The sequence below is a fragment of the Excalfactoria chinensis genome, chromosome 2 (assembly GCF_039878825.1).
Source record: "Excalfactoria chinensis isolate bCotChi1 chromosome 2, bCotChi1.hap2, whole genome shotgun sequence".
NCBI classification, from domain to species: domain Eukaryota; kingdom Metazoa; phylum Chordata; class Aves; order Galliformes; family Phasianidae; genus Excalfactoria; species Excalfactoria chinensis.
In genome coordinates, this window is record NC_092826.1 from 95,274,430 (window position 1) to 95,298,850 (window position 24,421).

The 24,421-nt window shown below is 41.7% G+C and overlaps 1 protein-coding gene across 1 annotated transcript in view; it reads left to right on the forward strand.

Annotated features, from left to right (window-relative positions):
• Window positions 1-24,421, forward strand: part of ITGA9 (integrin subunit alpha 9) — a 222,037-nt gene that overhangs the window by 133,939 nt on the left and 63,677 nt on the right. Inside the window, exon 18 of the mRNA XM_072329513.1 lies at window positions 5,242-5,392. Within this exon, the coding sequence (XP_072185614.1) occupies window positions 5,242-5,392 (151 nt within the window). The remainder of the gene's footprint in view (window positions 1-5,241; window positions 5,393-24,421) is intronic.

Here is a 24,421-nt window from a genome sequence, read left to right on the forward strand (position 1 = left end):
AGAATTTTCAACTCTTGAAGCAGAAATGGTCATTAATGAAACAGTCTGCTGGGCCCAGAACTACCTTACCGTAGCTGACTCCATGCATCTCATCTAGACTGCAGGAATCAGCTATGTGAGGTCTCCTGCAGCATGTGGTAGCTGAGGCTTCTTTGCAAGAGCGGGAAGGCAATAGTTCATATAACACCAAATAAACCACAGCATACAGAGCGTGTATCTGACTTCTTGCCTAGATTGGTTTGAGCTTTGCAGAAAATTGAATGCACAGGTGATAGTGAGACAGTGTAAACAGGTAGTGTAAAATCCAACAGCACTTCCTCCCTGTGGGATTGTTTTACGTGGTTTGGCCCTGCTTTGTGGGGTTGTTAGATGAGCTGAAGGTTTGAGCTTTTCATTGGCTTTTGGGGTTGAAGTGTTTGCAAAGCTCAATGTTCAACTGGTCCTTGGGGCTGTGACAAAACTCCCAAAGGAGAAAGGTTTTCAGGTTTTCAGGATTGAGACACATATATTGAAAAAATAGTTGCCAGGGAGACAAAATATATACTCATTGTCATAGTGAATGCAAAAAACAGCTGTGATGCTGATTGGTGACACTAAATATTTGGACCTGTCTTGAACCAGTGTTGTTCTCTCACATCTATTATTGATCGAAAAGAAAGATGAGACTTCTGTTTCTTCATCAGTTTAACTTCCTCTGTTGGAGATAGGGGGGGTGACATATTAGCCTTTGGTCACTTCAAGCCCTTTAACTTCATGCAGTCTGCCCCCATCTGTGGCTTCCACTGGCCATTGGGCAATAGCAGTGATTCATCTGTGCAGATGCAGATTTGCTGTAAGAATTAAAAAGCTCATAATATTACAGGGAAAGTCAGTGGCCCAGACCAACAGGGTAAGTGTAACCCCACCACATTCCTTAACCTATGAATGAGCTGCTCAGGCTAAGGGGAAGTGCTAAATGCTTTTCTAAATTCTTTAAAAGAATTTTCTCAAGTACAGGAAATAGAGAAATATGTCCCTGCATACCTTTTGGAATGCAGATTATGTCTCCCTTGACCCATGTTAATAAAAACACTAGCATCTTGCAGGGTGGGGAAATGAAAACTGCACATCTTTTCTGTTTGTCTTTCCCAGCTGGTCTTACTTCCCTCACTGGCCGTAGCACAGGGCCTTGGGCTGAGCACTGACAAAGAATGTTAAAGTGAGTTTAAAAAGAAATTGTTTTATCCTGGATCTTGAAAATTGAATGTTTTTTGTTTGTTTGTTTCGTATTTTGTTTTTCCCACTAAAAAGGGGGATATTAAAGGGGGAGTTGTCCTTGAGAGCAGCTCGGCAGAGAAAGACCTAGGGGTCCTAATAGATGAGAAACTTAACATGAGCCAGCAGTGCGCTCTGGCAGCCCGGAAGGCAAATGGGATCCTGGGCTCCATCAGGAGAGGGGTGGTCAGCAGGGATAGGGAGGTGATTGTCCCTCTCTACTCTGCTCTTGTGAGGCCCCATCTGGAGTACTGTGTCCAGGTGTGAAGCCCTCAGTACAAAAAAGATATGGAGATTTTGGAAAGGGTCCAGAGAAGGGCCACGAAGATGATCAGGGGGCTGGAGCACCTCCCCTATGAGGACAGGCTGAGGGAGTTGGGTTTGTTCAGCCTGGAGAAGAGAAGGTTGCGGGGTGACCTCATTGCAGCCTTTCAATACCTGAAGGGAACCTACTCCCAGGAGGGGAGCAAACTCTTCGAAAGGGCTGATAATAGCAGGACTAGGGGAAATGGTTTTAAGTTAAAAGAGGGAAGATTTAGGTTGGATGTTAGGGGGAAGTTCTTTACTAGGAGAGTGGTTAGGTCCTGGAACAGGCTGCCCAGGGAGGTTGTGGATGCCCCGTCCTTGGAGGTGTTCAAGACCAGGTTGGACGGGGCTCTGGGCAACCTGATCTAGTAAAGACGTATGTTTGGTGGCCCTGCTAGGCAGGGGGGTTGGAACTACATGATCCTTGAGGTCCCTTCCAACCCGGGTCATTCTGTGATTCTGTGATTCTGTGATTAAAGATTTTTGTTCACGTTTGATGTGGTAGTAGCACAGTCAGTAGATTTAAAACCATGGTAGAATCTGTCATCTGTGTAGCATAAAGTTGGATCCTGATTTTCAGATTTTTTTTATTACCTGCAAGTCTCACTCGTGTAAAAGCTGCACGTATGTTGTACTTCTGAATGTCAGATTTATTTCCCTTTCCACGCTAATAATGGGTAGCATGATATTTTGTGTGCATCAGTGTCCATGTATGCAAACAGGGTTGCCTGTATTTAATCTGCAGGTTAACCAGAACACCCATGAATTTCATGATTAACGAATGTTACCTGGCACCAAGCTGGCAGCAGAGCTGCTCCCACGCTGCAATAGGCTGTGCTATGAGCAGCGAATGGGGCCTGGGAGCTCCCCTGTGAGCAGGGAGATTCTAATCCTTTCCTGACAGCAAGTGAGCATGATTTGTTCCAGATGTATGTGGATTTAGTTACTTGTAAGTCTACCCTTGAAATGTGACTTACCGCACAGGGAATCACTAGTGTGGCCTCAGAAAGTGGGTTTTCTGTTTTTACTTAGGAAAATGTTGTTATAAACATCATCATTTAGTTATGATGCACTTTTAAAGGATGATTTATAGCTTTAGCAAGGAGTATCACAACATAATGGTGCTTAAAATTATTTCTATGTGTTTACTTTTAAGCAAGATTTCATTCTCAACATTTTTTTTTCTTATTCAATAGGTAGGACGGGACATATGCGTCCCTTCCAACTTGGGATATTCTGTGATGGTGTCTAAGTTAAATCTCAAATTTCTGCTGCCACCAGTTCACAGTGGATTCTTTCCTCCTTTGCATATAATTCTCTTAAATATGAAGTTACTTCAGAAGGGAAAGAAGTAGCGGCAAATGTTAAAAATTGTAATTATTGGACACTAATATATAGAGTGCAGAGCACTTAGTAATAAGTGCATAAGACAAGTATCATGTAACTTTCCTCTGCTTAATGAAGTGATGTTTCCAGATCTTGCTAACAGGTTTGGTAGATGTTGATTTAGTTTTTGAAGGGACTACCAGAAGTGAGATTATAAAGTTCATGGCAAATAATTCACAGTTATAAGTGGTTGCTTTTATCTATCGGCTTCCAAATATGTGCTCTTGATTATTAATCCCAGCTGATCGTTTTGCATATCTTCATAATTTGCATGCTTTTCAACACTAAACGCTGGCATAGGGGCCAAAAAGGTTAAATGCTTCCAAGTACTCTCATTTAGTTGTCGCTTTCATTTGGTGTATAATAAGTAATGATTCCAAGTACTTTGATCTCTCACAAGAGTTTTTCAGTGGATCTTGTGAAGTGTACACTTCTGCAAATGTTTACTTGCACTGATAGCTGATTGCAAGAATATACCAAAATGTTTAGAAAGCAAAGTGTCCAATTATAGGTAGGATTGATTGGTGTCTGCAGTCTAGTGAAAGCAGGAGAAAGCAGGCATGTTTCCTGGAGATTTATATTTGCTTCTTAAGAACCTCTGATTGAACTGCAAGCTATAGTTTTGGGCTATAATAAATGAAGATCATTATAAAGAAGTGCAGGAAACCAATGCTATAAATATTGTCTGCATTATGTGGAAAAGCTGCACTCAAAATCCACAAGCATCAGCTTCAAAGCCTGAGTCTGCACCATCATCTTGCTCTAGACTTACTGCACACCAGAGCCTTGGTTACTTCATTCTATCCCTTTGGAAACCAAGGTCTGGAAACTTATTGCAAATGCAGAGAGACAGCTCAGTTTGCTCTGCTGTTGGAGTTTTGGTGGGGCTGCAGCTGGCGAAGGGTTTATAAGTGCCATATCTTGGAAACACCATATTGATGTGGATGCTGCAGTTGCAACCCCATGAGTACAGCTGGAAGCTGCCTTAAACATGTTCACATCCAGCACCTCTGCCACTTCCACACAATCTCTGATATACCAAGGTGTGGTGTGTGCCAGTGTTACCATCCTTGGTCAATCCAGGGATCGATCTTTAGTGAGAACTGTTGGTGACAGGTGGATGGTTGGACTGGGTGATATTGTGGGTCTTTTCCAACCCTGGTGATTCTGTGATTCTATGATCCTTCAAGGGAGATGTGTGAATGCAGGCTGCGTGGCCACTTCTGGTTGCTGCCTGCTACAGCATGCCTGGCTGTTGTGCAACAGCATCTGCTAGGGTAGTTGTGTGTGCTGCCTGCAGGGCTCTGCCCTTTTCTGACCAGCTACTTGATGGTTTCCCTGTGATGCTGCCTCAATTTCTCCAGTGTATATTAATGATTTTACATTCCAGTTATGATCACTGTAGTCAGTTTGAGATATATATATATATATTTGCTCATTTTTGAATGTATAACTGGTATATTTAATAAAAACCTTTAGTATATTTTTAATTCTTAGACCTACAAGCCTGTGCGTTGATCCTGAATTTTCCTGTGATTTATCTTCAGCCTGTGTTCTTTCTTGTTAGTTCATCTTTTGGGGAGACTAGCACAGTTAAGTGTATAACAAATAAAGCGTGCGTATTTGTGATCTGTGATGCCTTACTACAGTACTGTACTGATTCAGGATGTATGACTGTTACCTTAATTCAACCATTCTCTTGATTTTCCATTTGTAGAACATGTCTCCATCATGTTAAGTCCAGCATTAACATCCAAGGAAAGATTGGTCGCATTCAATAGATGGTTGCTGTAACTTTCATACGTTTTTCCATTCACACTAATTTCAGGATTTTATTTAACCCTCTTTTCCTTGGTTTTCCCTGTCCATACCATAATTCTAAGATATTCAGAAAGTTATTAGAATGTTTCAGTAAGAGTAAGCTATTGAAAGACAAAAGGAACAACAATTTGTGTTTGAATGGGAGCGTAATGTTTTGTACTTGTTGCTTTCCACCCATCCAATGACTTTACGGTCTTCAGCTGTTTTATTCCTAGTAAAACCATATTAACAATGTCACGTGAAATGGTTTTACATGACAATCATGGGATTTTCTTTAACTCAGAAGGCGGTGTAAGAACTGTCATTCATGAGCTGCTCATTTTCCATATATCTGCCCGTACCACACACAGGCTGTACAGCATGTTGCCGAATTACTGAACACAGTAGTATTGAGACCCTTCTGTAGGAGGAAGTAAGGACAAGATTGTGCAAGCTGCCGAGATTTACACTGATGTAATTTGTTTTTGCCTGCAGTGTTGATGACAGGACAGCCTACCTGGCTCTGGGAGCAGTGAGGAACATCTCTCTTAACATTTCCATCTCTAACATTGGAGATGACGCCTACGACACCAATGTTTTCTTCAACTTTTCTAGGGAGCTCTTCTTCATCAAAATGTGGCAGAAGGTAAGAAAGGCCATTGTTGCTGTGAGCAAGTCTGCTAACATTGAACCAGCTTACTTGAAAATGTTGGAACAGGGGTGGCCTTGTCCCCAGCGCTGAGGCATTTGAAAGTTGTTTCTGATTATGCTGGGCTTGAATTTCTTCCAGACTCTTAACAGAGGTTTTCTCTTTTGTGGGTTTGAGCTGTGTAAATGATACCCTTTGTATTTCTACAGAAAAAAAAAAAAAAAAAAAAAGCACTGTTATTTGGGGCAAGTTAATGAAATAGAAAGGTTGTTTGCTTGAAGTATTAAGGTATTAAGAGGCAGAAGGAGAATTATTTGTAAACCTGTAGGATACCAGAGGTAACTGATCTGCAAAGGCCACAGTGCATTTGGCCATCTTGGTCACCTCCTGACCTGGATTCCTTGGTTTTCTCCTTGCAGAAACCAAAATGCAAGGCTGTGCTTTGCTCATGTTTCAGTGTAAGTTTGGTTTATGGCCAGGGCACATCATTAGTTACAAGTGCTCAAAAATACTTATTTCACCTGCTGTGGGCTCACATGTTTAGTCTCTTCACATTTAGATTAAAATGCTCAAGTGTTTTCATTAGTTTGGGTTTATTTAGGGTTGATATATAAACGCTGATTTGAGCTTTTTACAAACTGGCTATGATAGCTGCCTTGTTGAGTTGAGGCTTGAAATTATAGCTGATATGATATATGATAGCTGCCTTGTTGAGGCTTGAAATTATAAAAATAATTGTGCAAAACAATACATTTACAATAACAACATTTTGTTCCTGGTTTTTTGTAGTGATTTGTGTCTCTCTTAGAAGCTTTTCTATGCTTTGTAAGCCATAAAAGCAATATTAAAAACAGAAGCACAACCATCACAAAGTATGGGGTTAACATGACAATGTTAACATGGATTGGCCTCTTCTCTTGTGTCATTAGTGATAGGACTAGAGGGAATGGTTTCAAGCTGCAGCAGGGAAGATTCAGCCTGGGCATTAGGAAGCATTACTTCTCAGAAAGGGTGGTCAGGCACTGGAATGGTGGTGGAGTCACCGGCCCTGGGGGTGTTCAAGGAACGACTGGATGTTGTGTTGAGGGACATGGTTTAGTGGGAGCTATTGGTAATAGGTGAACGGTTGGACTGGATGATCTTTTAGGTCTTTTCCAACCTTGGTGATTCTATGATTCTATGACCCTCTGAAACAATATTTTGCCATCATTCATCAAATTTTATAGACGAAGACTGATAGATTTCAGCTACTATACACCTCTTAAGTTGCCAAATTACATAATAAAGTGTGATAAATTCTGACATAAGTTAATTCTGTTGGTTTTCAGATAAGGCTATGGCACTGCACACAGTTACAGACCTCATAAAATTCTCTTTGTATAATAAGCTTCCTTTACGGATAGTATGTGTTGCAAGTAAGCAGTTTATCAGGAGAAAAAAAAAACAACAGCACAAGAAATAAACCAGAAATGCCTTACTCCAGTATGCAGCTTCTCCTTAATGGATGTTTACATGAAGACATTCAAGGTGTGGCCCACTCCTGTTGAAGTCGGTGGCAGGGCTTCCATTGCTCTACACCGAAGAAGAAACCATTTGATGTATGTGTTTGTTTTTGTTTTGTAATATAGTTGTTTCTTAATTCTGCGCTTACATGTTAAATATTTTACATGCAAATTAACTGCAACACTAGTTGCCTTTGTTATCCTTCTTGGCCAATGCAGTCAGGGAACAAGCTGAAGGTGATGTGCTGTTCCCCTCAGTGTTTTACCTTGAGCTGAGTTCTAAAGCAGGCTTGAAACAGCTGTGCTGAAAACTGCCTAGAAAGAGTAGTTTTTGGAAGCAGATGACATTGTTGTAGGGTTATCTCACCACTCAGTGTCTTCTGCTAATAGAAGCCAGCATTTCTTTAAAAAATACAGAATAATAAAATACAACATGTATCAAAGAAATATATAGGCTTCCTTCTTCCTCAGGTCTTACAAGCAGTAGCAAGACATGCAAGGCATCTTATTCCTATCATTTCACTGTTTGTGTGATTGATTTGATAGGAATTTGTTGTTGTTTTGCTTTTTGTGGTTTTGTTTGTTTGTTTGTTTGTTGTTGTTTTTTGACAGCTTAGTAATGATTTTGAAACACTGAGTAAGAGGGTTGTGTTGGGCAACTTTACTTCCTCTCAATGAGCTTTTGCTTCAAGACAAGCATTGTCTTCAAGACAAGGATTGTTGGCCTCATCACGCATCCAGATGGGAAACTGGATTACAACTCATAGCTTCAATTAGTGTTAGATTTTCTGTAAGCTCCCTGAACAATGGTTTTTAAAATAAAATATAATGGATTCTGTTTTTCATAATCTACTCCTGTCCCTTGGTATTTATGCATAATATGTACTGTGCAAGTACCTTGAATAGATTCTGTTTCTTGTTGAACGCTGCCCAGGCAAAAATCCAGAATATAAAGTTGGATTATAAAGAGTAAAGACAATGACTCATAAGATTTCCCTTATAAAAATCTGCATCAGCAGAGTGATTTCGGAATCAAAATTGCTGTTTGATGTTGGAAGCTTCTTGCTGCAGTGCTTTCTAACAAGTAACACTGGAGTGGAAGAGAAGGGTATCTTGACACTTTTACTGCAAAGGAACCCCAGAACACTGCATGATGAGCTTTTTAACCAATCTGTAGCCCTTTGGAGAGGAAGTCAGTCTCCTGTTTAGTTTACTTGTGTCTGCAGTGGAGATTCTGGTGGATTCAGTCTGGCTATTTCTTGCTATAGATTAGTTATGTTGAGAACTGTCAGTGCAAATGCTAATGCTGTTTTCCCAATGGAATTATGGCAATGAAATGCCACAACTCATGTTTGATAAGAAAAGGATGAACAAGCCCACTACTGGTTATGGTACATTTCCTGAAGTGTGTTAGCAGGGATATCTCTTTGCTTTGTGTAGGCTGAGTTCATGAGCTGTGATGGGCAGAGCATCTGGCAGGGCTTTGCTGCTTCTCTACAAGGTGAAAACATTTTTGCTGACTGACATTGAAAGGGCTCAATTTATTCCACTGTCTGATTTTCCTGCTGTGCCAGTGCTCTCTGCTCCATCCACGGATGGAGCCCAGTGTTTTCTTTCCATAACGTTTGACAGGCAGCCCTCCTCCTGTTGTGCAGTATGTGGTGTGGGCTCCAGAGGACAGCTTCCCATCCCTGCCCACCCTGTGGTGGATTCACCTCTGTTGTCACTGCTGCCCTTCTAAGGGGCTGTGGTCACAGGAGTGTCACCATCCTGCACTCGAGGCATCCATCACCCTTTCTGATTACAGGAAGAGACTGTTCTGAGGAAGTGAACACATAACTACAAAACAGCAAAGTGGTGAAATTCCTGAATTCTTAATGTACAGTGTGGGCTTAATCTCCAGTAGCTTAATGTGCAAATTATTTTTCGTTCATTATGGAATTGCAATGTAGTAAATTTCAGGTGTCCACTAAACCCAGTTAACAGGGGTGTTATTGCCACTTTCATATGGAAGTACACGGAATGCTGTTTGTGTGCTAAGGAGTCTGGAAAAAGAATAACAAGCTTCTGATTTTGACATCATTTTGCATCTGTTGGAATTGCCATATGCCTGGTGAAGTTTTGCTGAAAATGCTTCTCAGAAATAAGCACATAACTAACAAGTTATTAGCTGCTGCTCAGAACAGAAGGGTATTTTTAGTACAGTTACAGGAAAAACACTGTAAGCTTTCTGGCCGTGGAAGGTGGCACTTGTCAAAGATATCCCAATTAGGCTGGTACAATAGCCACCACTGAAAGGCAAAATTCCATTCTTCTTCTCCACCTGGCCTGATGATGCAGACTTTATCCCTCCTTTTTTGGGAGTGGACATTCTGCAGGTTTAATGTGATGAATGGGATTCCCAAGGGTCAGGTGAGTGCCAGGTATTTGCAGGGAGAGTGATTGAAGCACAGGAGCTGAGATTTGGGTTTGGAGGTAAGCAGGGCCTTATCTTTATGAAATCAGTTCAGGAGGTTGTATCCATTGGGATACATATCTATTGGGTTACATTTTATACCACTAGGTATGAAAATAACATGTAACATAATAATACTATAACCATCAACAATAACCCAGCACCTATAGCATTAATCTCTGGCTGCTCCTGAAGTGCTCTGCGAGAGCCAGAGAGAACATCTCAGGGTTAAGGAGAGAGGAGGTCAGGAAGGCCTGCTGCTGACTGTCATTCCCAACTGTGGTTTATTTCTGTGTTTCAGGCAGGCTCCCAGCATCCAGAGCCAGCTATGTGTAGCACTCCTGCTTTCACAGCAGCTTTCACCAGCAACAGCTGGATGAAGTTTGTGGGGCTGGGCCAGGGCAGAGAGAGCAGCAATGTTATGGTTTCCTAGAACGTATTAATTTCTTGTAATTCTTCTGTGTGCATCTGAAACCTTGGTGCTCATTATGAATACAGCAATAACCTGTGTCACACTGCTCACACCAGGCTCTGTGATCCATCTTCTGACACGTAGTGTGTTGCCTTGTCTGGGTTAGCAAGCAGGTCAGGTATGAACCTAATCTGGCTCTCTGAGTGCTTGCTTCCATCTTCTGACAAAGATTGCCCAGAAAAGCTGTGCGTGCAGGAAGAATTTAATTTTTTCCAATTTGGAAATTGTCTTACACTGGTTTCCCATGCTGCTCATACTTTCTAAGAGTCTTAAGGCTGTCAGAGTAGGATTCTGATAGAGTACAACAACCTACGACACATGACCTCTTTTGGATTTGCTTGTGCCAGTGGAAGATGCTATAGGTCCTGGGTATTTATAACATCTCTTTTCCAGTGGTAATTGTTCCTTTAGATCCACTGGCAGAGAAGTTAGCTAGTTATCAGTAACCTTTTAAATTAGCAGTTTGAGTTAAACTAGCTGATGTTGTATGGAGTGAGCAGCAGTTGCTCCTGTCATCCCCCTCTGCTGGGGTGTCAGGACAGCAATCCCAAGTGGTGTGGAAACTGTAAGCCTTGCACTGACACAAGCATGCCTGTAAGGCTGCCCAAGCAATACATCACGTATGTGAAGAGATGGTAACCGTTTGGCCAGGAGAGCTCTTATTGCCAGAATTCAGAAGTATGAGCAGAGTAGCAGTTATCTCCACACAGTGCTTCCATGCTTCTGTGAATCTAATGCATAACTGTTGCTCTGGGGTGCACCAAAGTGTTTCACATCCCTAGAGTTTAGTTGTCTAATTTCTTGATTGAAAAGAAAAAATACTTGCAGTTCAAGCTGTCTGACTTCATTGCTTATTTTACATAGGTTGCTTTGAAAATAATACTTCCTATATCACCCCTCACTATGAGAAAGTCACCAAGGCCCTGGAGCATGTCCAGAGGGAGGCAATGAAGCTGGTGAGGGGTCTGGAGCACAGATCTAATGAGGAGCAGCTGAGGGAACTGTGATTGTTTACTCTGGAGAAGACTCAGGGGTGACCTTATAGCTCTCTACAACTACCTGAAAGGAGATTTTGGTATGGTGGGGGTCAGCCTCTTCTCCCAGGTAACAATGATAGGACTAGAGGGAATTAAGAGAAATTTCTTCTCTGAAAGAGTGGCCAGGCGCTGGAACTGGCTGCCCAGGGAGGTGGTTGAGTCACTGTTTCTGGAGGCGTTCAAGAAATATTTAGATGTTGTACCAAGGGACATGGTTTAGTGGGAAAACATTGAGAAGTGGATGGTTGGACTAGATGATCTTGGAGACCTTTTCCAACCTTGGTGATTCTGTGATGCTATGATTCTGTGATTTATTTGCATTGAAACTGTAGCAGATACAACGATCACAATAGCAACATTTGATAGAGCCAGTTCTCAGCTCTGTTTTTCAATGCTGTTACCACCTTTAGCTACGCCTATTTTTCCAGTGATGAGCAAAACCCCACACAGAACATGAACGTGGTGCTGGAGAAGGTTGTCTAAAAATGCCCCATCCCTGGGGGCATTCAAGGCCAGGTTGGTTGGGGCCCTGGGCAACCTGATCTAGTAGTTGGCACCCCTGTCCACATTGCAGGAGTTGGAAATAGATGACTTTTAAGGTCCCTTTCTGCCCAAGCCATTCTATGAATTTAAGATTCTGTGCTGTGCTTATAAAAATCTGCATCAGTGGAGGTCATCTACTGTTTCACAGCTGCTGTGATGATGCTGTTGCTAGGAAAATGTTGCCCATACAGTCCTATCTTTCATCACTCCAACCAGATGGAAATCAAAATGTGCCAAGTCCAGGCTATACGGTGGGTGTGGTAGGACAGTCCAGCCAAGACTGGCAATGTGCTCCACAGTCTTTAGGATGATATGGGGCTTGGTATTATCACGTTGGAAAAAAATAAAAGGTGGTGGCTTCCTGGGATCTGACTGGAAATTTGAGCCTTCAGTTTAGTCATTGTCACAATGTAGCTCTTAATTTGGTGGTGTGACAGCTGTGTGGTTGTCTGGAGTGTGACTGGTCTTTTATATCATTGTCTCCACTGCTGAAATGAACCATCTACCACCTCACTGTGCTGACAGCCACTGTTTGGTCCCCATAAATGTTCATCAAGCATCATTGAATAACAGTGTGGAGGAAATAATCAGTTCTATACCTTTGCTTCATACACAGTTCCGTGTTAGACACCATTTTGTCAAACTGCCCCTCTGTTGCTATCCGTCACACAACAACAGAATGTAAAGGAATGTTGGTGGGAACGGTTCAGCCTTTACTGCCATACTACCAACATCCTCCTCTGATGTCTTGCACCAACATAATGAAACAAGAGACATTACTTTGGGAACAACCCTTGTAAATATATATATATATATATATTTTTTTTTTTCTTTCATGTGAATATTTATTGAAAACCTTAGAATCATAGAATGGCTCTGAATGATCATCTAGTTCGAACCCCTCTGTTGTATGTAGGGTTGCCAACCACTAGATCAAGTTACCCAGGGCCCAACCCAACCTGGCTGAATGCCTACAGGGATGGGGCACACACAGCTTCTCTGGGCAGCCTGTTCTAGCACCTCACCACGCTCTCAGTGAAAAATTTCCCCCTTGACAGCTAATGTAAAACCTTAACTTGTATGCTTCCATAAGGCTAAGTAAGCAGTGACAGTTTTTTCAGGGCAGAGATTATTAGATGCATTTGCTATCCCCTAGTCTTAGCAGGTAAGAACTGAGGCCTAAACTTCTGATCCAGACTTTCCTCTTGACTCGCACAGTGAGGGAATGGCAGACATTTGCTACACTGGATTTAGTTGTGCACTTAGTACTGCTAGAAGTTCTCTAAATTTTCTTCTTACTGTGTATATCTGAAATAAATCTCTGTTATTTTTTCCCAACAAATTAGCTCAATGAATAGAATACAAAATCCAGTCTGCTGGCACAGTCCCTATTGGAATGATTCAGAAGGCGTGATTTTGCAGGAATTTAGATCTTGTTCTGCTTAGAGCTGGGAGAGCCAGTGTGTTTGACTGTTAAATCCTATTTTCAGGAGCAGCTTAACACTTACAAATCAGATTGAAGGTTAATAGCATGCACATTTCCCAAATCCTAAATAACTCAGGCCTTGCAAAACTGCATGCAGCTAACTCCAGCTGGCTTTAAAGATCTGAGTTTTTGCAATCTTCAGCTATTTGTCATTAAAAAATTACTTGATGTGGAGAAGCATCAAATACATATCCGCAGGAAGCAGCAGAAATTCCACATTCAAGGAGACAATACTTTAGATGATGTGCATGTTTCTTTTGGGTGAGGTTTGAGTGAAAAATTGTTTTGCAACATAAAAAGGTGCTGTTAATTGTTGTGAGGATAGGGGTGTTTATTTGTTTTAAAATTGTGATTAGAAGGCTGTTATCAGACATTTGTGTCTAAAGACTCAGTGGTGCTGCAGTAACATGCCAGATGCATTGAGAAATTTCCTGCTGATCAGATTGGGCTGTGCTCTGGGTTTTGTGATGAGGAAAGTGATTACCCTGGAAGTAGCTCATCATCACTCTTAACTTGACTGTTTACATTTATGCTTGGAGGTAAGAATAGTGGCTTGGGGGAATAGCCTGGGATGATCTGTGTGGTTCCAATTAAGGGAGGTTTTGTTTGACTGCCTAGCCCTGTTCTTCCCAGGAACCTACAAGGAGAATGGTTTTCTGAAGGAAGAACAGCAATGTGATTGAATACACTTATGTGAATAGCACTTTTTTAGAGGCTGGAAGGCAGCCTGTGCTGTAGCAGAGCCCATTGATGATAAATAAGGACCCACAAGCTGGAGTACCACCAGCAAAAGTAAGGGAGGATTTCCACAGCTTTTAGTGGCTGTGATTGCAGCGAGGTCTTTGAGTATGGGAGTTGTTTTTGTTGTAACTTGAAGTTTCAATCTATTGACTTTCTGGTATGAGAGGTCAGTTCTGTTCCTGTAGGAGTTTCCTTTCATCACTTCTGAGACAGGCGGATCAAGATGGTGCCAGAAGATAACTGATACCCTGAGCAGAAAATCCCATAGAATTGTGTAAATATATACATTTGAGTTGCCAAGTTCTGTGGAAGGAAGTGGTGGTAATTGCTCTCTTTAATCTAGTTGTTCAGATTTCTCCTGTGATGCTAACAGGATCTATAGAAAAAACTCTATTTAACTGTTCTTATTAAGCATAAGGCATGATTCTGCAGTCAATCATTCTTTGGACATGGGCTCTGTGAAGTCCACAGCTGTCTTGTCTTTAGAAAGACTTAAAGAAAAAAAACTAAAGAACAAACAAAAAACAAACAAACAAAAAAACAACAAAACACCCATCCAACAACAACAAAAGAACCCCAAAACTACCAACAACCTGCCAAACAAACAAAAACCAACTGTATTTTACTTGCAGTCAAAAAGATTAGCAAGGTGTAAAGACTTCTAAGCTGAAAATCCAAGGAGGAGCTAGTGTTTGCACAGATATGGTAAGGAGATTTTATTTGGTGGCAGTGCTACATTTTTCTGACTCTCCTATGAACTGATGGAATCTACTGATTGATTCCAGTGTAAAAGGCAAGCCCCAGCTATTTTTTCTTTTACATTATTTCCTCTGCCTCTTTCTTGCTCATTCTTTCTTCTTCCTTCAAACACACACAGAAGAGCATGGTTTCTTTTAAAGAATGAGGCAAGGTTGGCTCCCTCCTCTCAGCATGTCCCTCCCTGAGCAGCATTGGCCCAGTTTCGGGTTCAGTTGAGATCAGTCTAATTTCCTATTATCAGGTACAGGCATGTTCACCTCTCTGGAGGAGGACCCTGAATCTATGTGGTTGTTTTTGTTTTACTTCCCCCCCCATCCCAGAGATGGTGCTTCCCATGTTGTTTCATCAATTTATTGATGAAAATAAATTGAATTTATTGAGCAGGGTGGAAGGGCAAGAAGGCTGAGGAGGGTACTCTGCTCTCATGATTACCCCAGCAGAACCCCAACCAGGTAGGCTGCAGAGAATGCAGAGCCAGGTGTTTTTGCAGCCTGCTTTTGGGAGGAGGCCAGAAAACTTGCACTTGATTGGTCTGTAACCATCTGCAAGGAGAGAAGAGTAGAGATTTCCATTCAGCAAGGGGAGAAGGAGAGCACTAATAACTAATACAGTGAGGCAGTGTCTCTTAAAGTAAAGCCTTACTACTAAGCTTTTGTTTTTTTTTAAAACAAACAAACAACAGCAAACACACACACACACACACACACACACAAAAAAACAAAAAAAAAACAAACAAACAAACAAAAAAACCCACAATTTTCCAACTTTTCAGTGTCCCTGTGCAGAAGGTAGTGATTTAGATCTTTGCATTTTATCAGCGTCATTAGATAATATAGTATATACATATTTATATAGTATTTATCATGTCATCAGTTTCTTCTGTGGAAGAATCATAGAATCACCAAGGTTGGAAATGACCTAAAAGATCATCCAGTCCAACCGTTCATCTATCATGGATAGTTCCCACTAAACCATGTCCCTCGACACAACATCCAATTGTTCTTTGAAGTCCTGATGTGCCTTGCATTTGGGTTTCTGTGTGACCAAAATCCTGTGTGTGTTTTCAAAAGGCATTTGGTTTGGCTTTCGATTTTGATGACTGTATGCTGAGGTAAGGTTTATTAATTCCAGTAAAATACCCAATGCCAAACTTATTATTACTGTTATTACCTTAATTGCATATTTTTTGCACTGGAGAATTACCATCAGAGAAGAAAGGGAAAAAAGCTTTCTTTTATCACAGTTTGTTTTTTATTTTTTATTTTATTTTTTTTTTAGTAGTAAGCTTTTCCACTTGCTTTCTCGTTGAACTGTGTTTAGTTGATGACATTTGAATTTATTTTCTGACCTTGTTCTGAATTTAAGCTTTTCATTATAACACCAAGAGGGAATAGCTGTACTACAGTTGAATACACTAATATTCAGTATAATTGATGGCTTACACACAGGAGATTCCTTATGTGGGCATATACAAGCTGTGCTTTCAAAAATACCACTAGGAAATGAGTGTTGATTCTTTGGTTTCTGCCACCTTGTGTTTTTTTTTCTGCTTTTAATGTTGAGAAGCATGTTTTTAAAGATTTGTTTTTGTTACTGAAAATTAATAATGTTTTAACCCAGGAGTTGTCTGTAATATTGGAAAAACAACTCTCCTGTTGATGTTGCCATGCAACTGTGATTCCATAGTGTGAGATACATGTGTGCATGCATGTACATACATCTAGATGTGTAGTTAGGATGAAGGAAAGCTTACTTCAGAGCTCTTTCTCTTCCTGATGACTTTCCTGTCCCTGTGTTTTGCTTGGGCTATTGAAGAGCATGCACTCATGTACTTGAGAACGTGTTACTGATATGAAGCTTATTTTGGTGTTACTATGCACAGGTCACAAGGGAATAATCTAGCCCACAAAAACACAGGTTTTCATCTGCAGTTATTTAAAATAAATGTGTAATCAAATGAAGTGCACTGCTGGCTGATTAAAATGCGTATGTAAGTTGGTTATACGTGTAATGATATGAACAATATAGAAATGTGCCAGTGTGTAATTCTGGACATGCCTTCTTTTGGACTCTCAGGAGAACTTTATTTGCTAGATAATTGCCTTGTGTCTAGATATTTAATCCTACAATTTTTCTGTAGTTCTTCTCTCTAAATTGGTTTTAAATATGGATTTGAAGGATGGACTGTTTGGTGAATTAAGAACTGGTTGGCTGGTTGCAGCCAAAGGATTGTGGTTATGGGTTCTATGTCAAGGTGGATGCTGGTCACAAGCACTGTCCATCAGGGGTCAGTCTTGTGGCCAGTGTTCTTCAACATCTTCATCAGTGACATAGATGATGGCATTGAGTGCACCCTCAGCAATTTTGCAGATGTTACCAAGCCAAGCAGTGCACTGGAGGAAGGGAAAACATCCAGAGGGACCTGGACAGGCTGGAGACGTGGGCCCATCAGAACCTAATGAGGTTCAACAAGGCCAAGTGCAAGGTGCTGTACTTGGGTCAGGGCAATCCCAAGTATTTATACAGACTAGGGGAAGGACCCCTTGAGAGCAGCCCTGGGGGAGAAGACTCAAGGGTCCTGGTGGATGAGGAGCTGGACATGAGCCAGCAGCATGCACTTGCAGCCCAGAAGGCCAGCTGTGTTCTGGGCTGCATTAAAAAAGGGGTGGTCAGCAGGGAGAGGGAGGTGATTGTCCCGTCCCCCTCTACTCAGCTCTTGTGAGGCCCCATCTGCAGTACTGCGTCTAGGCATGGGGCCCTCAGAACAAGAAAGACGCAGAGCTCTTGGAATGGTCCACAGGAGGACCACTAAGATGATCAGAGGGCTGGAACACCTCTCCTTGAAGAAAGGTTGAGGGTTCGGGGCTTGGAGAAGAGAAGGCTCTGGGGAGACCTCATTGTGGCCTTTCAATAATTGAAAGGAGCATATAAACAGGAGGGGGAACAGCTGTTTACAAGAGTGGATAGTGATAGGACAAGGGGGAATGGTTTAAAACTAAGACAGGGGAGGCTCAGGTGGAAATTTTTAACTCACAGGGTGGTGGTGCACTGGAACAGGTTGCCCAAGGAGGTTGTGGATGCCCCATCCCTGGAGGCATTCAAGGCCAGACTGCATGTGGCAGTCTGATTTGGTGGTTGGCAACCCTGCCCATGGCAGGGGGGTTGAAACTCAATGATCATTATGGTCCTTTTCAACCCAGGCCATTCTATGATTCTATGATTGTATGATATGAAAGCTTTCCTGGGAATAATAGAGTCTATATTGTTGCTGAATTTAAGTGAATTTATTGTATTATTTTTCGTGCAATGGTGGTTTCTTTTCAGATGTATCAGTATGGAGTGAGGAAACTTGATCCTCCTTTACTCTTTTTCTCAGGGTTTTACCATGCTTTTGTATGTGGTACTTAAAAGACATGGCAAGTTTGTGGAAGTTACTCTGGGCTTAGTATTATATTAGAGCATGTAGTAGCTAATGTAATTTTTTTTCAAAAGTTGCATCTTCACATTTTTATAAGCAAAGGTTTTATGTTGGTTTGCAAACTGGTTTTGAAATAAGCACTGTTTTGTAACAATTCAGTGCACAAAGATTTAGTATTTTGGGGATCGGGGAATTTTTCTGGCATTTAAGTCTCCGTTTTTTGTGAGTTTCCTGGCATCTAAGTCTCATTTTCATAGTATCATAGAATGTTTTGTGTTGGAAAGGACCTTAAAGATCGTCCAGTTCCAACATCCCTGCTATGGGCAGGGATTAGACCAGGTTGCCTGAAGCCCCATTCAACCTGGCCTTGAACACTTCCTTGAATAGGGCGTCCACAGCTAGTCTGGGAATCTGTTTCAATGCTTCACCAGCCTTACAGTGAAGGATTTCTTCTGAGTCTAAACTTATCCCTTAAAAGAGAATTAAAACAAACAAAGAAAACAACCAGCCATTATCCTTCGTCCTATCACTGCACTCCCTGATAAAGGGTTATCATGGTTTTATGATTTTTGCTATCGGTATTCCACATCTTATCATCATGTAAAGCTTGGGGAATTAAAGAGTTCATACTCCAGTTCTGTGGACTAACATTTTTTTGGATACCTGGTTCTCAGAAGACGAACTGCATACCTCAGGGACTTAGGCCTACAAATCATGGGACTCTCTCTTCCTGGCAGTGTGTGGGTGTGCTACCCGCTATTTTGCCTTCAGTTCAGAGTAAGGCATTTGGGTTTGGACACTCTCTCATTTATTTATTAGCCTCAATTCCAATTATATTGTATTATATTGTGCTATCTTGCATTCTGATATCATGGCTGGTAAATTAACTTTCCTCCTCAGATTGTTGTTGCTGTTCTGTTTTTGGGCCCAACTCCCATTTCCGTCCCCTTCCCCTTTCCCTTTTTGTGCTGGTGGGCCTGTCAGCATGCTGTTCCCATCACTGATGCATATTGATTAGATAACTCCATGACAGGGATCCATCTCCAGCTTTCTTATGAGCCCCATTTAAGTACTGGAAGGTCATTAGAAGATCTCTCCAGAACCTTCTCTTCTCCAGGTGGACCAGCCCCAGCTGTCAGCCTATCTTCACAAGAGAAGTGCTCCAGCCCACTGATAGTCTTCATGACCCTCCTCTATACCTGCTCCAACATGTTCATGTCCTTGTGCCCTAGGTCTGGACATGGTAGTTTAGGTGGCACCTGGTGTGGGCAGAGTAAAGGGGGACAGTCACCTTCCTCACCCTGCTGGCCACCCCTCTTTTGATACAGGCCAGGATATGACTGGCTTTCTCAGCTGCAGGTGTGTATTACCAACTACTAACTTTTCATCAGCCAGCACTGTATAGAGTTCTTCTCAAGTCTGCTTTCAATTTATTCTCTGCACAGCCTGCACTGGAATTGCCCCAGTCCAGATGCAGGGCTTTGTACTTGATCTTGATGAACTTCATTATGTTCTCATGGACCCACTTCTCAAGCCTGTCCAGGACTCTTTTGATGGCATCTCTTCAGCATGTTGACTGCACCATGCAGCTTGGTATTGTCTGCAGATTTGCTGAGGGTACACCGTCCATGTCACCACAGAGCTGTTAAATGATATCAGTCCCAATACTGGCAGCTGAGGAATAACGCTCATCACTGGTCTCCACCTGAACATCAGATCCACATCTTTCCAGTTTAGGGATGTCAGCAGAACATGTCAAGCGTTGAATGCTTTTCACAAGTCCAGATAGATGACATCACTTGCTCTGTTGCTGTTTTTTATTTTCCTGAAATCTTTAGTCTAACTTGAAAAAATGATTCTTAACACTGGCAGTAGTTCACTAGATTGCCTTTTGCAAATTTCTTTTTTAAGATGAGAGGAAGCAAATGTGTCCTGAATCCATCCTTTTAAAATGTTTATCTTGCAAGTAGTAGTATACACTGAAGTTCCAGTCACAGTTGGCTTACAATTTAGAGTTGTCTCCATGTCAGCCTCTGGTTGCTTCAGAGAATTGTTGAACCAGATGTGTAGAGGTACCAATTATAAAATAAAGCACAAGTACCTGAAGGAAATGGAGCTGGGATTAGGCTTAGGCTGTTTCCAGCTTTGCGTTTGTCTGTATTGATATCTCAAGGACTGTTCTTGATACTGGAGTGCCTGTAGCCTGCACTGGTATCTTGCTTGAGAGCAGCACCCAAAGCCGTGATCCAAATGGAGAGGAGGTTGCTCAGCCCATTTTCCATTCGCCTTGCATGTGGTGGAGGTTCAGCTGGCCTCCTGCTATTTTGTTCCTAATTTTTTGATGTCCTGTTGTTGGATACAGAAGGCTGGTTGCTTGCATCATGGCAGTCTGTGACACTAGGTGCTTTCAAAAGAGACAACTCTGATTCTCTTGGAATAAAAGAAAAACATTATTTTAAGAGAAGGCAACAAAAGATTTGTCTACCAAGGTAGCTATGTTAGACAGCAGTTAGTGAATCAAGCCCTAGTTAAACTGGCTCTAGCTTTATCTGCTCCCATATTTGCTCTCCTGTTGCTACTCTTAGACATCCATTTGCAGTGCTGCTCCCTTTGTCGTTCTCCTTTTCTGTGATGGCTCTATAGCAGAGATGGGCCTGGTCACTGGTTTCTGTCAGTAAATCAGGTGCACTGGGAAAGGAGCAGTTGCCCCTTGGGCTGCAGCTAAGCTAAACTGGCTGTGTAGCCCATGACCCTGACCCTGAAAAATAAGAATATTAAATGATCTATGTGATCCAAATTCACATTAGAAGTGATGTTTGCCAGCATTTCCATTACCAAGCTGGAAAGCTCATGCAAAAATAAATGGTGTGTATTGCAGTCTACTGAAAGACCCTTGCAAATGTACACATTGTATGTACATGTTTGGCCCCTCAATGATAATATCTATTGTTGGTAATAAAGTGGGGGTACAAAATACCTGTGGTGAAGTGTCTGGGTCTGGGTTATTTGTGGTTTGTGTCTATTATTGGCTTTGGCTGTAGGAAATAGTTTCTTCTGCTTGGCTGCAAGTACACAATGTTTTATTTCACCTTGTGCCTTCCTAATGAATGGAGCAATGTATTTGTGCATGCATGTGTGTGTATGGAAAACTGAAGTTGAATTTGTTATTGAATTTTGTTGAAAATGGTAATATATGAACAAGTAGATAGTATAAATATTGTAGCAACACTTGATCAAGTCTGGAATCCTGCATGTCCCTATAATCTTTCTCCAGATAGGGCAGAGTAGTTTAGCAGGTCTTACCTAATGATAACAGTTTCCCCTTTAAATCACTGTCCCCTTATCTTTTTGGGTGCATTCACTGTTTGCGTTCTCAGACTTTCAGGTTTATGGGGGATGTTTTTGCGGGGAACAGCTTAAAGTTTTTGTTTTGTTTATTTTTGTTTGATAGAAAATGAATGAACTGCCACCAGGACTGGTATTGACATTATTCTAATGCATCCCATCCTTACATCCCAAAGGCACCCCTCGAACTGAGCATTAAAAGCACGGAGGAGCTTTTGCATGAAGTAGCTAGGTGAAGCTCTCAAAACTGCTTGGTCTTATAGATCAGCAAAGTGCCTGGGAAATGGCATAGTGGGAGGCTTCCTTGTGGCAGTTCCAGTACCTCCAGTCTGGTAACTGCTGGCCACTACACATCTGTCTCCCCTGAACCTTTTCAGCTCCAGTGGTTCCTTTCCCAGCAGAAAAGTACTTGAGCCACATGGAGATGGGGAGGAAAGGCAGTTCTTACTTTCTGGCCCTGGGAAAACATTTGTTTTGGGTCATGTTCAGGAGTTAAGAGAGGCTTTCAGGAGCCTGAGATTATCCTGACTAGACCAGCAGACCCTGAGCTGAGAAATTCAATGAGAATGCCAAGTGTGAGGTAAATTATGGTCCCTGAGGCATGGATATGGCTGCAGGGGCCAGCGCTCCAGCACAAGTTCCTGAACTGATGATGTCAGCAATGATGTAACTTTTGAGATGTTAATTGCTGCTGGGGAGAGGAGAAATGCAATCTTGTCATTAACATCCAAATTCCAACAACGACTTATTTGCTGTGTTGAGAACTATTTTCTGCTACTGCTCCTTTTTTACCACTGTCTGTGAAAGGCTATAAAGGCAGAATTAGGTTCTCATCTCTGTCCTAAAACATAGTAAAGGGATTCCAGGGAAAGTGTGGTGTTTCCAGTCTTTACTCATCTGGGCAATTCCACAGTGGGCACTGTGGGCAATGCACTTGCTGTAAAAACAGGCTACCATGGTTTATAGTTTTTAGCTTGTTCTAAATAACAGTCTCTGTAATCCCTTAGTCTTTTGGCCTATTGTGCCCAAATTTAACTAGCATTCTTTATATTGCTAATATCCACTGGCATGAGCTGGGTATCGCTTGATGGGATGAAAGTTGCTGTGAGGGCAGGTGGAAGCCTGACTTTTAAACTGCTCCTAGTTACTTCCTGAGTAAGCATAGCTAGACATCAACACATAGGGAAAAGGGAAAGGAGCAGCTTGTCTGAAATATAGTCAACCTCATAATGGATGCATGACAACTGACCTAAAAGTTGTAGGGGACAATAGGTCTTGGCAATGTTTCTTATTATTTTCCCCTCTGTAGAAATGAAGATCAGCAGTTCTCATCAGTTATGGGGAAGAGAATGGTACAGCTTGTGTAGTGGAAGCTGATGCAAGTCCAGTTTGAAGACTGAAAATGGAAGTCAGTGTGAAAGTAGAGGAGATGAAACTTCTCAGGGTGGCACTAAATCCCCCTTTCTCCTTACAGCTTCATCAACTGCCCTGCAGGTCCTATAAAGAGAGAAGCTGCAAAACCACAACTAGTTTTATTGCCTTGTTCAAAAACCTCTGAGATGGTGTGCTTTAAAAATCTGCCATAGTATCTGTTCTCTGGTTAATATGAATGCTGTGAGAGAGAAGGAGGGAGAATGAGAATGCTGGGAATATCCAGCAAATAGAAAAGCTTTTGTTTTTCTCTCCCTTTTTCCTCAAAGATTTTCTGTGATGGTTAGGATTGGTGATCTCATGGTCTATAAATAGGTTCCATCCAGGGAGGGGAGGGAAGAGGAGGGAGGCTCTAATTAATTACATAGAAATAGTTGTTTTTGCAAAATAAGCAGCAAATCCAAGATGTTTCAAGCCAGGCTTTCTGTGCTTGGGGGTGGGGTGTGCCTGCATCATTCACTAATGAGATCATGGAATAGGGCAGGAAATCTCTCTCTGAAGCCAAAGAAAACTTTTTTTCCCCCTCCTTCTTCTTTTTTTTCTGAAACAACTGAAGAGGTTCCTCCATCACCTTTCAAACTTGTTTTCTGTTAATGAATCCAAGAATTGATTCATTGTTGGAATTAGAGGTCTAGACACCCTGGTCTTCCAGATTTTTGTGTGTGTGTTTGGTTGTATGTGTGTCAGCGTAGTTGGGGTAGTGTGATTTTGCTTGCTCATGCAAGCACAAGCATGACGAGGGTCTTTGCCAATGAAACAGCAGTTTGTACAGCTGCAGAATCCTGTACATCACACTTGCTGACTTAATTTATTGGGGGAATATCTGTGTGTTGGAAATATCTGTGTGAAGGAAAACTTGGAGTCCCCGTGGTGCCTTTAAGGCAGATCCTTGCAACACAAAAAAATCTTTTTATTCTATCGTGTAATTAGATCGCCTATCCAATGTTCTTCAGTCATTATAGTCAGGGGAGTAAATAGATGTCAGTTTCATGACACCGTGTAGCTGATTGTCTGTTTAATCTGTATTTTTTTCCCTATAATGTTTCTCCTATCATGCACTGATTAACAATAACTTACATATGATAGCTGCCTCTGGTTTATTGGTGAATTGTCCTTCATATTATTCACATTGTTGCTTGCATTCCACCAATATTTGGAAATCATTTAAAACAGAAGAATCTAATAAAAGCTCAGGCAACAGGGCTGTTATGTTGAAGGATTAAAACCCCTCTTAAAAACAAAATTAATGGTAGAAATTAATCTTATTTCTGTGGCTTCTTGTTGCATATTTTGTTTTGGTAAGTGAAGAAGTGCGCTTAGGAGAGTTTCTGAACACAAGGCTCAGGAGTTGCTTGAAGCTGTTGAATAACCCATGTGAAAAAAATGGAATAAAACTCAAGAGGCTTTTGCTCTGAGAGCAAAACTCACAGAAGTGCATGTGAGAAATGTACTTTTGATGGCTTTTAAAGCAATGACCACCTGTACTGGACCACTGCCAACCATCTTGAAAGCTGCTGCCAGTAATAGGGTCTTTTTCCCAGGCCAAATCACACGCTTGGAGCTCATGAGAAGCCTCATGGTCTGCCCATGGGAACAGGGACTCAAACTCCAAAACTTCTGGCCTCAGTCTGCGAGGTACTGTGACTTTTAAATGTGAGTTACTGATGCATACGCTAGGAGCTGAATGAGCTGGGGGAGGCTGGTACATGGCAGAGTTAGGCCTGGGAATCATAAATGAAATATTAGTTTTAAATTCAGAAAGATATGGCTTAGAGGTGAAAGCAGGCACTAGCTGCTAGTTGTACAAATGACACAGAGACATGAAGAGCATTTAGGA